The sequence below is a fragment of the Oncorhynchus nerka genome, linkage group LG24, assembly GCF_034236695.1.
Source record: "Oncorhynchus nerka isolate Pitt River linkage group LG24, Oner_Uvic_2.0, whole genome shotgun sequence".
NCBI lineage: Eukaryota > Metazoa > Chordata > Actinopteri > Salmoniformes > Salmonidae > Oncorhynchus > Oncorhynchus nerka.
This window is the reverse complement of record NC_088419.1, coordinates 26,945,615-26,963,069: the sequence shown is the minus strand read 5'-3', so window position 1 is coordinate 26,963,069 and position 17,455 is coordinate 26,945,615. Positions and strand designations below refer to the sequence as shown.

General features: G+C 42.7%; 1 protein-coding gene across 2 annotated transcripts in view; it reads right to left on the bottom strand.

The window, feature by feature from the left end:
- Window positions 1-17,455, bottom strand: part of LOC115107753 (scavenger receptor class A member 5) — an 88,639-nt gene that overhangs the window by 67,242 nt on the left and 3,942 nt on the right. For both annotated transcript variants that reach the window (XM_029631366.2, XM_029631367.2), the window contains exon 3: window positions 13,674-13,805. In XM_029631366.2, the coding sequence (XP_029487226.1) occupies window positions 13,674-13,805 (132 nt within the window). The remainder of the gene's footprint in view (window positions 1-13,673; window positions 13,806-17,455) is intronic.

Sequence of the window (17,455 nt, the reverse complement as noted above, 5' to 3'; positions counted from 1 at the left end):
TTGGGTGTGGCAGTACTATTGAGGTTCTCTTTGAGCTCCGAGGAGTGGCTCGATTTGTGGTTTGAATTACATACTGAGAAAGTTATTCTATGGATAAACTAGGTATGACACGTGTTCTTGATTCATGTGAATGTTTATCTTGTACTCTGTTATATGAAGTATGCAAATATGGTCCTAGATAACTTCAGACATTGTGATTTTTTGGGGCGGTTATGCTAAGCTCAGCTTCTCACTATTTCCCCAAGAACTCTGACTGGATTTGAATGTCTCCTAAGTTGTGCCTTTCTAGCTGGTCACAGTTAATGGAAATTTACAAGGTTCGCATCAGACCACAGATTTTCATTTAATCTGACAGTTGGTGGTTATGTTGGCCAGCAGTGCGGTTATGTGTAAGGAGAGAGGTTTGCAACTGTGATCTACAGTTTTACTTAATCTTTTGCACTCCACACACTTGGCCAAGAAAGCCCCAGCGCCCAGTGCCCATACCAGATCATATCCTGCATACATAACATCAAATTAAATCAAATGTTATTTGTCACATGCGCCAAAAACATGCGCCAAATACAACAGGTAACCTTACAGCGAAATGCTTACTTACAAGCCCTTAACCAACAATGCAGTTTTAAGAAAATACCCCCCAAAAAGTAAGAGATAAGAATAACAAATGATTAAAGAGCAGCAGTAAATAACAATAGCGGGGCTATATACAAGGGGTACTGGCACAGAGTCAATGTGCGGGGGCACACAGGCACACAGGTAATTGAGGTAATATGTACATGTAGGTAGAGTTATTAATGTAACTATGCATAGATATAACAGAGAATAGCAGCAGAGTTCCAGAGGTGGGGGGGGGCAATGCAAATAGTCTAGGTAGCCATTTGATTAGCTGTTCAGGAGTCTTATGACTTGGGGGTAGAAGCTATTTAGGAGCCTCTTGAACCTAGACTTGTTGCTCCGGTACCGCTTGCCATGTGGTAGCAGAGAGAACAGTCTATGACTAGGGTGGCTCTTTGACAATTATTATTGGCCCCGGTGATGTACTGAGCGTTCGCACTAACCTCTGTAGTGCCTTGCGGTCGGAGGCCAAGCAGTTTCCATACCAGGCAGTGATGCAACCGATCAGGATGCTCTCGATGGTGCAGCTGTAAAACCTATCCTATCTATAGGCTGTCTCATCGTTGTCGGTATTCAGGCCTACCGCTGTTGTGTCATCAGCAAACATAATGATGGTGTTGGAGTCGTGCCTGGTCGCGCAGTCATGAGTTTTGAGCACGCACCCCTGAGGGGCCCTGTGTTGAGGATCAGCGTGGCAGATGTGTTATTACCTACCCTTACCACCTGGGGGCGGCCAGTCAGGAAGTCCAGGATCCAGTTGCAGAGGGAGGTGTTTAGTCCCAAGGTCCCTAGCTTAGTGATGAGTTTTGAGGGCACTATGGTGTTGAAAGCTAAGCTGTAGTCAATGAATAGCATTCTCACATAGGTGTTCCTTTTGTCCAGGTGGGAAAGGGCAGTGTGGAGTTCAATAGAGATTGCATCATCTGTGGATCTGTTGGTGTAGTATGCAAATTAGAGTGGGTCTAGGGTTTCTGGGATAATGGTGTAGATGTGATCCATGACCAAAGCGTTTCATGGCTACAGACGTGAGTGCTACGGGTCGTTAGTCATTTAGGCAGGTTATCCCCTATACTGGATCCTGGACTTCCTGACATGTTACCCCCAGGTGCTAAGGGTAGGTAACAACATATCCGCCGCGCTGATCCTCAACACAGGGACCACTCAGGGGTGCGTGCTCAGTCCTGTGTGGCCGTGTGGTGGCAGGACAACAACCTCTCCCTCAACGTGATCAAGACAAAGGAGACGATTGTGGAATACAGGAAAAGGAGGGCCAAACACGCCCCCATTCACATTGATGGGCTGTAATCAAGCGGGTCGAGAGCTTCAAGTTCCTTGGTGTCCACATCACCAACAAACCATCATGGTCCAAACACACTAAGATAGCCGTGAAGAGGGCAGGACAAAGCCTATTCCCCCTCAGGAGTCTGAAAAGATTTGGCATGGGTTTTCACATCTTCGAAAGGTTTTACAGCTGCACCATCGAGAGCATCCTGACTGGTTGCATTACAGCCTGGTATTGCAACTGCTCGGCCACTACAGAGGGTAGTGCGTACGGCCCAGTACATCACTGGGGCCAAGCTTCCTGTCATCCAGGATCTCTATACCAGGCGGTGTCAGAGGAAGGCCCTAAAAATAGTCAAAGATGCCAGCCACCCTAGTCATAGACTGTTCTCTCTGCTACCGCACAGCAAGCGGTACCGGAGCATCAAGTCTAGGTCCAAAAGGCTTCCAGAAGCTGTTAAGCTTCTACCCCCAAGCCATAAGACTCCTGAACAGCTAATCAAAGGGCTACCCAGACCCCTCTTTTACGCTGCTGCTACTCTCTGTTTATTATCTGTGCATGATCACTTTAACTCTACCTTCATGTACATATGACCTCAATTACCCCAACTAACCGGTGCCCCTAAACATTGACTCTGTAGTGGTACCCTCTGTATATAGCCTCACTATTGTTATTTTATTGCTGCGCTTGAATTATTTGTTACTTTTATTTTCTATTTTTCAGCTTATGTCGTTTTTGCTTAACATATGTTTCTTCTTAACTTCTTAAAGCACTGTTGGTTAAGGGCTTGTAACTATGCATTTCACTGTAAGGTCTACACTTGTTGTATTCGGCGCATGTGACATATACAATTTGATTTGAACCTCAGAGCATCTTAACCTGGTGTTGAGCCTGTAGAACTAAATCAAGTCACCGGATTTCCAATTAATGCATCAACATAACCATCTGGATAGAAATGACTGTGAGGCCATCGTGACAGAGCAAAAAGGTTTTCCTGTTGAATGCTCTCTCTCAGCAGTGTCTCTCTGAGTATCTATTTACCCAGATGGATGAGGTTCAGTATCTCCACATGGAACTGGGCCTGCTCAAAATTAAAATGCTGCTCTTTTAAATCTCTTAGATGTCAGACATATGCCAGGCAGGCCCTGACACACACTATATAGAGTACATTGTCACATTGAGCCAAAAATGGGATGTTGAAAAAAATTCTGTGGTAGTTTGGCAAAATTACAGATAGAAATTGTATGTAAACAAAACATCAAGAGGACTTTAGCAGGGCACAGTTTATAGTGAAATGCCATTACCATTATGTCATAAACTTGCATCATGGTTGCGGCAGGAATAACAAAAATACAGATATTTTTGGTAGTCCTAGGTCTACTCTCCAACCTTATCTACCGTTCTCAAAGGTCTACTTTTTCAGTGTTGGTCAACCTTCCCCTCTTCTGTCCTGGACACCTATGAAGTGTCAATGCTATTTAGAAATCAGCTCCTCTGAAAGGTGATGTATTGGGCAATCTCCTTGTCCATAGGAATGTTTGTTGGACACCATGCAAAACACATTTCCCATAAAGGACACCAGATGCAGGAGCAGAATAGTTGTATTGCTGCCCAGCTGAAACATGAGTATCTAAACTAGATGCTCTCAATTTCACACAAATTATCAAGGAACCTACAAGGTATAACCCGAAATCCGTAACCATGGACACCCTCTTAGATATCATCCTGACCAACTTTCCCTCTAAATACACCTCTGCTGTCTTCAACCAGGATCTCAGCGATCACTGCCTCATTGCCTGCTTGAGTAATGGGTCCGCGGTCAAACGACCACTCCTCATCATTGTCAAACACTCCCTAAAACACTTCAGCGAGCAGGCCTTTCTAATCGGCCTGGCCCGGGTATCCTGAAAGGATATTGACCTCATCCCGTCAGTAGAGTATGCCTGGTTGCTCTTCAAAAGTGCTTTCTTTCATCACCATCTTAAATAAGCATGCCCCATTCCAAAAATAAAGAACTAAGAACAGATATAGCCCTTGGTTCACCCCAGACTTGACTGCCCTTGACCAGCACAAAAACATACTGTGGCGTTCTGCATTAACATCGAATAGCCCCCGCGATATGCAACTTTTCAGGAAAGTCAGGAACCAACATACTCAAGTCAGTTAGGAAAGCTGAGGCTAGCTTTTTCAAACAGAAATTTGCTTCCTGTAGCACTAATTCCAAAAGGTTTTGGGACACTGTAAAGTCCATGGAGAATAAGAGGACCTCCTCCCAGCTGCACACTGCACTGAGGATAGGAAACACTGTCACCACCAATAAATCTACGATAATCGATCATTTCAATAAGCATTTTTCCACGGCTGGTCATGCTTTCCACCTGGCTACCCCTACCCCGGCCAACATCTCAGCACCCCCTGCAGCAACTTGCCCAAGCTCCCCCCCTGCTTCTCCTTCACCCAAATCCAGACAGCTGATGTTCTGAAATAGCTGCAAAATCTGGACCCCTACAAATCAGCAGGGCTAGACAATCTGGACCCTGTCTTTCTAAAATTATCCGCCGAAATTGTTGCAACCCCTATTACTAGCCTATTCAACCTCTCTTTTGTATTGTCTGTGATCCCCAAAGATTGGAAAGCTGCCGCGGTCATCCCCCTCTTCAAAGGGGGAGACACTCTAGACCCAAACTGTTATAGACCTACATCCATCCTGCCCTGCCTTCTAAAATCTTCGAAAGCCAAGTTAACAAACAGATCACCGACCATTTCAAATCCCACCGTACCTTCTCCACTATGCAATCTGGTTTCCGAGCTGGTCATGGGTGCACCTCAGCCACACTCAAGGTCCTAAACGATATCATAACCGCCATCGATAAAAGACAGTACTATGCAGCCATCTTCATCAACCTGGTCAAGGCTTTCGACTCAATCACCGCATTCACCAACTACTTCTCAGATAGAGTTCAGTGTATCAAATCGTTGGGCCTGTTGTCCAGACTTCTGGCGGTCTCTATGGGGGTGCCACAGGGTTCAATTCTCGGGCCGACTCTTTTCTCTGTATACATCAATGATGTTGCTCTTGCTGCTGGTGATTCTCTGATCCACCTCTACACAGACAAAACCATTCTGTATACATCTGGCCCTTCTTTGGACACTGTGTTAGCAAACCTCCAAATGAGCTTCAATGCCATACAACACTCCTTCCGTGGCCTCCAACTGCTTTAAATGTTAGTAAAACTAGGTGCCGATCGCTGCCCGCAACCTTCCGCCCGACTAGCATCACTACTCTGGACGGTCCTGACCTAGAATATGTGGACAACTACAAATACCTAGGTGTCTGGTTAGACTGTAAACTCTCCTTCCAGACTCACATTAAGAATCTCCAATCCAAAATAAATCTAGAATCGGCTTCCTATTTCACAACAAAGCATCCTTCACTCATGCTGCCAAACATACCCTCGTAAAACTGACTGTCCTACAGATCCTTGACTTCGGCGATGTAATTTACAAAATAGCCCCCAACACTGTACTCAACAACCTGGATGTTGTCTATCACAGTGCCATCCGTTTTGTCACCAAAGCCCCATATAATACCCACCACTGCGACCTGTATGCTCTCGTTGGCTGTCCCTCACTACATATCCGTCCAGGTCATCTATAAGCCTTTGCTAGGTAAATCCCCACTTTATCTCAGCTCACTGGTCACCATAACAACACCCACCCGTAGCACGCACTCCAGCAGGTATATTGCACTGGTCATCCCCAAAACCAACACTTCCTTTGGCTACCTTTCCTTCCAGTTCTCTGCTGCCAATGACTGGAACGAATTGCAAAAATCACTGAAACTGGAGTCTTATATCTCCCTCTCTAAATTTAAGCATCAGCTGTCAGAGCAGCTTACTGTACCTGTACACGGCCAATCTGTAAATAGCACACCCAACTACCTCATACCCATATTATTACTTACCCTCTTGATCTTTTGCAACCCAATATCTCTATTTGCACATCCTCATCTGCACATTTATCACTCCAGTATTAATGCGAAATTGTAATTATTTCACCTCTATGGCCCATTTATTGCTTACCTCCCTACTCTTCTACATTTGCACACACTGTACATAGATTTTTTTCTATTTTTCTTTTCTATTGTGTTATTGACTGTACGTTTGTTTATGTGTAACTCTGTGTCGTTGTTTTTGTCTCACTGCTTTGCTTTATCTTGACCAGGTCGCAGTTGTAAATGAGAACTTGTTCTCAACTGGCCTACCTGGTGAAATAAAACACAAATATACTGTATATATATATATATATATATATATATATTTTTTTTTAAATCAGTTTCTGTATGCATTCAAATTAGTCAACATATTGTACATTCAAATACATTGGAAATTAATGTATCATGACCCAAATAGTGTGTACAGTATGTGTCCAAGTCCATTGTGACTAGGCTACTAGTCGGCCTTTAAAACAATGAACAGGTTTCTCTGGTTTGTTTAATATTGTTTGTAGAGATGACCTGTAGGCATTTGGAACAGGACTACGCAGGAAAAGGTTTGGGGAGTGGTTATTTTATTACCCATAAACCACTTTGGTTTCCAGCAAATCCTGGTGTTTTCATGTTTTGAAACATCCACCAACTGTAAAGGGTTTATAGCTCACATAGCTTGTTGATTAACTAGGCACCACTTGATTATGAGTCATAGGGTCCATTTATACAGACTCCTGTAGCAAGTTTTTTTTTTAAAGCAGCTGCAATTTGTTTTGCTATTGAAATAGAAATAGGACACATTAGTTATGTACCTAGAATAGGGACCTGCCTCTCTTCACTATTAGTTATTGACAGTGGGAATGAGCACAGTGATTCATTAAAATAATACATGTTCTCAGTGACATACTCCTTTTGGGTTGACATTTTTATTTTTTGCAGATTTTTTTCCTCTTTACTGCACCGGTTCCTTCACATCTAGGAACATTGGCCAAACAAGTCCGTGAATTGTACTCATAAACATGGAGGATTAAAAGTGCAATTGCTTTCCATGCACACAGCAGCATTTATATAACTGAGTGCAAGGATCCCAAAGTTTGTTAAACTCACTGGAACAGTCTCTGAAACACGGTTAAGCCCTATCAGGCAGCTGAGAGAGCCAGACATAATCAGGGAGTTCCCACTGGGAGTTCATTTTGAACTGGAAACTAAACACTAGCTGGGTAACTCACTTCTCATACACTCTCAACATCATGTGCCGAGTAGCCATAGTGCTTTGATTTTTATTCACTGCTCTGCTCAGCTTCTGAGATTTAGGCTAATCTAACTGTTGTATCTCTATTTTCTCTGTTCTCTCCATTGTTCCCTCCTTACTGTCCTCGGCTCTTCCATCCCATCTCAATTCCTGAGAAGTAGGGTGATAGTTATTGTGATTGTCAGAGTAATGTGTAGTTATACTAATGCTACTAAGTAGCAGATGACTTTGATTGTATGTAAACTGTTCAACTGTTTAACAGCTGCAACAGCCATTCTGAGTCAGAGGTGTACATACAGTCGGTCTATGGAAAGTTTGAGAACATCCTTTGATACGGGAGCACAGGGTTCAGATCTGTATTCATGCCGTGCCTTCTCCGACCTTACAGGGCTGTGATCTCTCAGCATGGGTCAGCGAGTACATCGAAATGACTTGAAATATGGAGTGATATAACCCCTCTCTCTTATCTATCTAAAAGCATGGATTAAAGGTTCAGATGTCAGGCCTGGATATTTAATGTGCTGGCTAGGAGTTTGAAGCAGAGCCCTGCCCAGGTCATATAGGGAAACCTCATAAATATTCACAAATGAACACAAATGAAAAGCAAATCTGTATAAAAAAATGGATGGGTGTTGGTTCACACTGGAAACTTGGCAGGGTCCCTGTGAAATGTCCCCCTCCACAGCAGTCATTATGTTATGTTAGTCTCATTCATCCTCTCTAATGATCCACATTTCATTTCAGAGGGACTATTTGAAAGCTCTGTTTGATTTCTTTTTAAATTAGCTTTATGCTAAACCAAACATTTCTAAATACCTCCACGACAGTGTTTGTCTCCCATGATTTCGTCTTCCTTTTCAAATTGTGTCAATGGTATTGCATGTTGGCTCCAGTAATGCCTTGGCTTTGCCTAGACCTATATCCACCTACAGAACTTCAGTTATTATGGTCCTGATGGGAAGAGTTGGAAAGGCATGTGTGAAATTCCGTAGAGATTACACAAAGAGTTAATCATCTAGATTCCCGCTGTTCACCAACCCAACAGGGCTTAAGTCTGTGTCCGGGAACTTCCCTCATTACTAATAATGCTGAGGTGTCCAACACTGCATGTTTTCTCTGGGTTATAGAGCTAGAATCTAACAGTGAAACATTACTTTATTCATCTTAAATTGGTCACTAGGATATCATTTCTCAGCCATGGATACCAAGAGCCTGATTCCTTTCAGATGCTATAGAATTATCCAAATCATTCTAGGCAACAACAGTATAATTCTAAATTGGATTTAAAGTAAGAATCCGCATTTGGGGAAACAGTGCCACCGTTTGCCTCCAGTGGCTTTGTTATTGTTTTTGTTTTGTTGATGAAAACGGAAAAAAGGAGCATCCAATAATTTTTTGCAGTACATATTTTGCTGTTCTATAGAGCGTGCAGTGGGGACCTGTCATTCAGGGCTGGTGGGGCAGAGCCCCACATTTTTATCAAAAAATACATATATACTGTATGTATATATATATATATACTTTTTGGGAGTGGACTTGCCTGTTTTGCATGCTATTTTAGCATTATACGTGTCACATATCAGTTTGCAAACAATATAAAGAATAAATATAATTTAGTTAATAAAGCTGCATACAATTTTTTTTTGTTGTTTTTTTTTTGAGTAAGGCAGCTGGAAAATGCAGATGTTTCAGCCTAGTTCAGTGCTTTTTGTGGTGGTGGGACGAACCAGCAGAAAATAGGAGCATTGCGCTGTGATTGGCTCAATGTTCTGTCACTCATGGGGACACTATGTCATCGCCAAGCTTGAGGCCTTAGTAAGGGTAGACATCCAAAATGTAAGCACTTTGGGTCCTGCCATAGAGTTATATTACAAGTGCCCTTCCAAGAAGGCTCAAGGTCATTGGCCACAGATAAAATGACGTCAAATCACGTTATATGTACAGTAGCTTTCAAAGTCTTAGCTAGCAGTCATCATCATGAATCAAGTCGCCAATCTACTGGCAAATCCTTCCTTGTCATATGAAGAGAAATAATGAAGAGAAATTATAGATAAAACATATCGGTGCTCATCGACCATTGAACATAAAGATTACACAACAAGTTGGAAATCGCAAATTCAACAATGAGTCGTTTGGAAGGAATCAGTGGCTAACTGCAAGCATTGCAAGGAAACCACTAGCCTGCTATTCAATGGAGTGGCTGTGTGCTTTTTTTCAGAGTTCCCAACATAAATCAAGAGAATACCAGACTTTGATGACAAAATTTTCCCACAAAGGACCGTCGCGTCACCTTCCTGTGTGAGCAGATCACAAGGTCAGTCCAAAAATGTTTTGTATGCTTCTGCATAAATGATGTAATATGCAAGGGAGATATGTATACTGTAGCTAAGAAAGTAATACAAAGTGTATGTTGTGTAGAAAGCTATTAGTAGCCCATATGCCTCACCCTAATAATTTGGTCAATTTTCACCAACGCGGTATTGTATGGTGTGTGATTTTTAAAACACTTTTTTTGTACAGGTTTGACAGTGCTACTGATAGTAGTGGTGGCACTTGCTTGCATGTGCAAATTCAGCACACTGTCACGCCTGCTCCCGCTTCCCCTCTCTGGTGCTCGAGGGCGCCAGGCTGCCCTTCATTACGCACACCTGGCACCATCATTACGTGCATCAGCGCTCGTTGGATTCACCTGGAGTTCTTTACTTTGTTGATTGCCCCTCTATATCCGTCTGCTCCTCAGTTTGTTCCCTGTGTCAGCATTGATGTTGTTGTGTTTTCCCCTGTCCCAGACGCTGTTCTTGTTTGTTTCTTGTCTATTATCCATTAAATGTTCACTCCCTGTACTTGCTTCTCGTCTCCCAGCGACGGTCCTTACACACAAACAACATTCTGTAATAGAATTCTGTTATTTGACGTGTCAAAAAACACGTCAAATAGTGTTCTGTGACGTGTATCTTTTTTGACCCAAATGGTGTTCAATGTGACCCAAACGGTGTTCAATGTGCCTCACCCTAACAATTTGGTCTATTTTCTAATGTTGCTGTTCTGACTCGGTGTTGCTGCACATGTAGCCTATAACCTTTTAGAGAAATGTAATCATTGAATATTGTAAGAGCTGTCATTGTCTTCTTATATGCCAACCTTTATTTATCCTACGGTTCTGACTTGGTGTACAGGGAGTACGCTGTAAGAACGGCCCATGTTCTGAATTCTGTTGCTGTACATTTCAAAAGTGCTGAACAAGTAGTTATATTGACTACGTCTGAAGTCGCTCACTCATTAATGTCTTAATCGAAATTACAGATTGCCTCTTATCCGCTCGTTGTCCCCTTATGCCATAGTTTGTACATCTCAATTGTCAGTAGAAACAACATTTTTTTTAAGCAAATCAGCCATATCAGCTATGTTTTTTTAAAGGCAGTAAATGACTCTGAATGAGTTGTTTCACTGCAAGACAAGGCTCCACTGATAGGCGGGTGTAGCAGTGGTAAGGTGTTGGAACTGCCGTTGGGACTCTGCTGTTGGGACAGCTTTATGTAGGCCCTAACAGTTTGTGGGCACCATTTGTCATCGTTATAGTGCAATTCATGTATTGCTTAGGGTTGTGTTGTGTAGTGGCTTTGCTGGCATGCATCCCACACCAAGATTTACATGCTAAAATCACCACTGACATCATGCAATGATGTCCAAGGAGAGAAAACTGGGTACATTGACTTCAATACAAAACCTAGGAGACTCATGGTTCTCACCCCTTTCCATAGACGTACACAGTAATTATGACAACTTCCGGAGAACATTCTCAAACCTATCAGAGCTCTTGCAGCATGCTCTTGACATGTTGTCCACCCAATTAAAGGATCAGAGAATTAATCTAGTACTGAAAGCATAAGCTACAGCAAGCTAGCACCGCAGTACATAAAATGTGGTGAGTTGTTGACTCAAAGAGAGATAAAGACAATAGTTGAACAGTTTTGAACAAATTAATTTCTTTAAAAATGGAGGAGCGAGAGAGAGAGGGAGAGATTTAGTTAAAAATGTTTTACTTTCACTTATTTAACTAACAAATGCAGCTAGCTAGTTTAGCCTACTCAAACACCCAGCTCAAACAGAGGGATGCTATGTTAGCTATCTGGCTATGACTATCCAACACTGGAACTCTTCCAAGTCAAGGTAAGCTTTTAGTTTTACCACCGGGGCCCTCTGGAGTAACGGCTAAACTGCTTACTAGCTGTACACTGCACTGCATGATCTTAGCAGGTTTACAAATGTGTTAGTTCTATTAGCTATGTTGACGTTGATGTTACTTTAGCTAATATGGTGACAACAATGTAGGCTGTGTGTTGCATTTATGAAGTTTTGGCTTGGAAAGTTTTTTTTCGCCTGGTCACAGACAGGTGATGTGTTGTGCACTGAAGTCCATAAGCAAAGGGAAATGGTGAGAGGAGGAGAGCGCATAGATGTGAGAAGGAATTATATATACAATGAGCTCTTTATATGTGCCTATGAAAGTGATCAGGAGTATATTCATTCCGCCGATTCTTTTGAAAAACCTTTCTTAAACGGATGCAAATTAAACAAAACGGGGATAAACATTCCTGAATTTGTCCAATAGAAACTCACTTTTGCAACTGTTGGACTAATGATTACACCCTAGATCAGCTAGATGCAGGCAAGAGTGTGCAAGGCATAATTGAATGTGTCACTCTCTGTCCATGTGTCACTGTCTGTCACCTCAAATCTTTCTCTCGACATGTTTGCACCTACATTGTAAACTTTCATTCATAGGCTAGATTGTAGCAACCTCATGATGGCTTTAGGGAAATGTTTGTATCATGTAGTAACCTAAACCTATTGATGTGACATTCAACTGGGTGAATGGAGTCATCCCAATCAGTCATCCAATATGCTGTAATAGAAAAAAAGCTATACTCATAAAACATTTATCATCCTCCCTCCATCTTAAATGGCCCCGAACGCCATTGGTTTGCAGTAACTTCTTTGTTGTAATATCCCAAACGAACATGTGCGTTTCAGCTTTAAGGATTCTAGCTTTAAATGTATTATGGCCGTGTATCACACAGCCAGCGATACACAACGATAACCAGAATAGTTATTCGTTTTGAAAGACCTGTCAAAACATTGACACCACATCACTTCCCTTTATGTTAGTCCTGCTGCTCACATCTAACTAAAACACCAAGGTGTTTCCCAGGTCTGATACACCAAAGGTCACCAGGGCATAGATTCTAACCTGGGCAAGTCACATTATAGACATCCCTCCCCAGACACAAAGACCCAGGCCTGGAGCTGAGGTGGAGAGGCTCTAGGCACAGCTCTGTCACGACTGATTGATGACTGTTTCTCAGGGTTGGCTACAGACCTTGCAGCACTGCATTACCTGACGACACAACTTCAAGGAGTGGGAAGGAAGGGCCTCAGCCGCCAGGCAGCACCGTGGGCGAGCTCTCTCGAACGTGTTGATGGGAGTCCAGTTTCTCCTCAATCACAATGCACAACACACACACACGGACCTTGTGAGAGCCAAGATGGCCATGGCGGAGTCCCTCCAGGGGCAGTGGAGTATTGGAAACAGGTTCCTGTCAGTCTCTGCATGCCAAATCCATCCACATGGCCTCTCTCTCCACAATGTCACATAAGTAATGCACTGAGGCAGGTACATGACTGAGAAATACCATAGGGAAGTGTAGCCATCTTTCAGCACCATAACTTTTAAAGATGAGGATTACAGTATGTCTCAGGTAACCTTAGTCATATGTCAAGGTTGGTTACTTAAGAAAAATGTATCGTTCCAAGAATGTTACAACTACTCTATAGGCTTTTGCCATTGCCATTGTTTGGGCAGACAGCCTGTCGACAATCAAAGCTACAGTCTGTTTGATTTGACTAAAAGCTGATTCTCCTACTGCTTTCATTGGTCTCAAGCTACACTCTCCAAATGTACAAAGAAATGGCTTTTCTCAAAAAAAAACAAAAATGTCTCTTAATCCATAAACTGAAATAGGCAGTCACTTATGTTTAAAGTGAAGTACAATTGCAAAGCACAATCCTTATGTGTTTCCTGAGACAGACTAACTGTTTAAAATGTGGCAGTAGCCATAGGTTTTCCCATCCATTCTTAATCTTGTGGGATCACTGATGTCATTCGTTGCAAACGGCTGAAGACCAGAGTTCTCAAGTGAAACCAGATGCACTAACAATTTGAAATTTCAGTTGAAGAACTTAAGGACTGAACACATCTCAACTCATTCTGTTTTTCACTTCAAGTCAACCAGAATATCCGCTTCAGACAGTGTATGTCGTTGAGTTCAATCACATTTGATCCCACAGAGAAAAATGTAAAGAATAGCATAATATATCCACCTCTTGGGAACTGGAATAACAGTGACAGTGTTCAATAAGGTATTTATCGTATTTCACTCAACCAGCCAAATAGAGCTGATGTGGTTTGTGTATATAAACCCTTAGATAGACAGCTTGGCAATGACATGCTTTGTAACTCAAGTGACTTGACTTACCTGCTAAACAGAGGCCAAAGATGCTCAGGAGTACCAAGATGTATAGAGACACGATGGCATACTTGATGGCAGACAGGGAGTTCAGGTGGCTGCAGCAATTGTCTGGCTTTCTTCTCCTCTTGGCAGAAACAGCTGAAAAGAAAACATCTCTTTAGAATTGGAAGACAAAGATGGATACAAGGGCTCTTAGAGGGTGTCTGAATTGAGGGGCCATGAGGATAAAAGAAGCTGTATGAAATGAGGATAAAATGTCATGAGGATAATATTCTTATGCAGTGATGAAAATGCATGCCTGACTGTCAACTGAATGACTTGTTGCATTGTTGCAGCCATCTCTCATGACATAGACTTTATGAGTGCTAAAAATCCCCCCAAATGATTGTATTATTGTTCTATTAGTACTGACGTAGCGAGTTGGCAGCCTTGATTCTTCACTGGGCTGATATTGTAGTCAGCATGAGAGTCAAAACAAAGTCTGCATGTCTGGCATTTGGCCTGAGATCTATTGGTCACCGCGGCACCATACTGTACATCACAGGGCTGCCACACAGATACAGAGCAATAATAGCTACAATCGGTAATTTAACCCCTTAACACAATGTCCAGGTCGAACATAAAACTGTCATCGTGGCATTCTAGTTGGGAGTTTTTGTATGTGTCATGTGCTTGTGAGGAAGCTATTTGGATTAAACTGTTGTTGCTGGTCAAATAGGCCCAGAAGTAGGGTGACAGAAGACATCATTATTCAGGCTAAGAAAATCTCAGTCCAATAGGAATCTGATATAAATTCCAAAGTGTCTAATGCTATTAGGTCATGAAGCACATTGTCTTATTTTGAGGAGACAGTCCTGAGAGAGACCAAGGGGAAAGTTTTACACACTTTCATTTTATGTTCTCCTGGCAAGCAATCCCAGCCACAAGACTAAAAATGAGTAGTCCCCCCAATCCTTCCTTGTCTCTCTTTCTCTCTGTGGAGCATATAGCTCTGAAGTCACAGAGGAGACGTCTCTAGAAGAGAAGGCCCTCAACCGATTTTCCATAAACAGTCTTGAGCCTGCTCTGCAGCCCTACAGTATGGTGGTTTCAATTGTACCAATACAGGTGATGTCATGTCCATAGAGACATGCAATGGATCTGTGCTGCACATATGCTGTGGTTGCTGGGATTCTGTGTGAACAACAACCTTGCAGAAGGGCCGCTCTAGCAGAAGTACACAATTTCATAAGGCTAAAGAAAACAGAGCTGTTTAAACTGTTCAAATATATGGAATGTATAGAAATGTAGAGGTCATTACATATTTAAGCAGTGCAAACGTAGACCTCAATGATACAAATACTAAGCATTTGTTTGTTGACGTGCCTTTTTAAATGTTTTTTATTTTTTTATTTCACCTTTATTTAACCAGGTAGGCCAGTTGAGAACAAGTTCTCATTTACAACTGCGACCTGGCCAAGATAAATCAAAGCAGTTCGACACATACAGCAACACAGAGTTACACATGGAATAAACAAACATACAGTCAATAATACATTTGAAAAAGTCTATATACAGTGTGTGCAAATAAGGTAAGATAAAGGAGGTAAGGCAATAAATAAGCCATGGTGGCGAAGTAATTACAATATAGCAATTAAACACTGGAATGGTAGATGTGCAAAAGATGTGCAAGTAGATATACTGGAGTGCAAAGGAGCAAGATAAATGAATAAATACAGTATGGGGATGAGGTAGTTGGATGGGCTATTTACAGATTGGCTATGTACAGGTGCAGTGATCTGTGAGCTGCTCTGACAGCTGGTGCTTAAAGCTAGTGAGGGAGATATGTGTCTCCAGCTTCAGTGATTTTTGCAGTTCGTTCCAGTCATTGGCAGCAGAGAACTGTAAGGAAAGGCGGCGAAAGAAGGAATTGGCCTTGCGGGTGACCAGTGAGATATACCTGCTGGAGCGCATGCTACGGGTGGGTGCTGCTATGGTGACCAGTGAGCTGAGATAAGGCGGGGCTTTACCTAGCAAAGACTTATAGATGACCTGGAGCCAGTGGGTTTGGTGACGAGTATGAAGTGAGGGCCAGGCAACAAGAGCATACAGGTCGCAGTGGTGGGTAGTACATGGGGCTTTGGTGACAAAATGGATGGCACTGTGATAGACTGCATCCAATTTGTTGACTAGAGTGTTGGAGGCTATTTTGTAAATGACATCGCCGAAGTCGAAGACCGGTAGGATCGTCAGTTTTACGAGGGTATGTTTGGCAGCATGAGTGAAGGAGGCTTTGTTGTAAAATAGGAAGCCAATTCTAGATTTAATTTTGGATTGGGGATTCTTAATGTGAGTCTGGAAGGAGAGTTTACAGTCTAACCAGACACCTAGGCATTTGTAGTTGTCCACATATTCTAAGGAAGAACCGTCCAGAGTAGTGGTGCTGGACGGGCGGGCAGGTGCGGGCAGCGATCGGTTGAAGAGCATGCATTTAGTTTTACTAGCATTTAAGAGCAGTTGGAGGCCACGGAAGGAGAGTTGTATGGCATTGAAGCTCGTCTGGAGGTTAGTTAACACAGTGTCCAAGGAGGGGCCAGAAGTATACAGAATGGTGTCATCTATGTAGAGGTGGATCAGAGAATCACCAGCAGCAAGAGCAACACCATTGATGTATACAGAGAAAAGAGTCGGCCCGAGAATTGAACCCTGTGGCACCCCCATAGAGACTGCCAGAGGTCTGGACAACAGGCCCTCCGATTTAACACACTGAACTCTATCAGAGAAGTAGTTGGTGAATCAAGCGAGGCAATCATTTGAGAACCCAAGGCTATTGAGTCTGCCGATAAGAATGTGATGATTGACAGAGTCGAAAGCCTTGGCCAGGTCGTTGAATATGGCTGCACAGTATTGTCTCTTATCGATGGCAGTTATGATATTGTTTAGGACCTTGAGCGTTGCTGAGTTGTACCCATGACCAACTCTGAAACCAGATTGAATAGCGGAGAAGGTACGGTGGAATTCGAAATGGTCGGTGATCTGTTTGTTAACTTGGCTTTCGAAGACCTTAGAAAGGCAGGGTAGGATAGATATAGGTCTGTAGCAGTTTGGGTCTAGACTGTCTTTTCAAAGGGGGATGACCGCGGCTGCTTTCCAATCTTTGGGAATCTCAGGTGATATGAAAGAGAGGTTGAACAGCATAGTAATAGAGGTTGCAACAATTCCAGCAGATAATTTTAGATAGAGAGGGTCCAGATTGTCTAGCCCAGCTGATTTGTAGGGGTCCAGATTTTGCAACTCTTTCAGAACATCAGCTATCTGGATTTGGGTGAAGGAGAAATGGGGAGGCTTGGGCAAGTTGCTGTGGGGAGTGCAGGGCTGTTGACCGGGGTAGGGGTAGCCAGGTGGAATTCATGGCCAGCCGTAGAAAAATGCTTATTGAAATTCTCAATTATAGTGGATTTATCGGTGGTGACAGTGTTTCCTAGCCTCAGTGCAGTGGGCAGCTGGGAGGAGGTGCTCTTATTCTCCATGGACTTTACATTGTCCCAGAACTTTTTGAGTTTGTGCTACAGGATGCAAATGTTAGTGTGAAAAAATGTGAAAGTGCAAGACTTAAAGCACACATTTCCATTTTGGAAGTTATGTCACATAAAGGGTGGGTAATTTGACATTTTTCTGTTGAATTTGTCTGCTTACTAAATCACACTAGTTTTCCTGTGAAAAAGAATTAATGTAAATAAACCTTCCACAGAAAAACGCTGGTGCTTTGTATGGCGTCATGTATATCATATATCCATTACCATTCACCC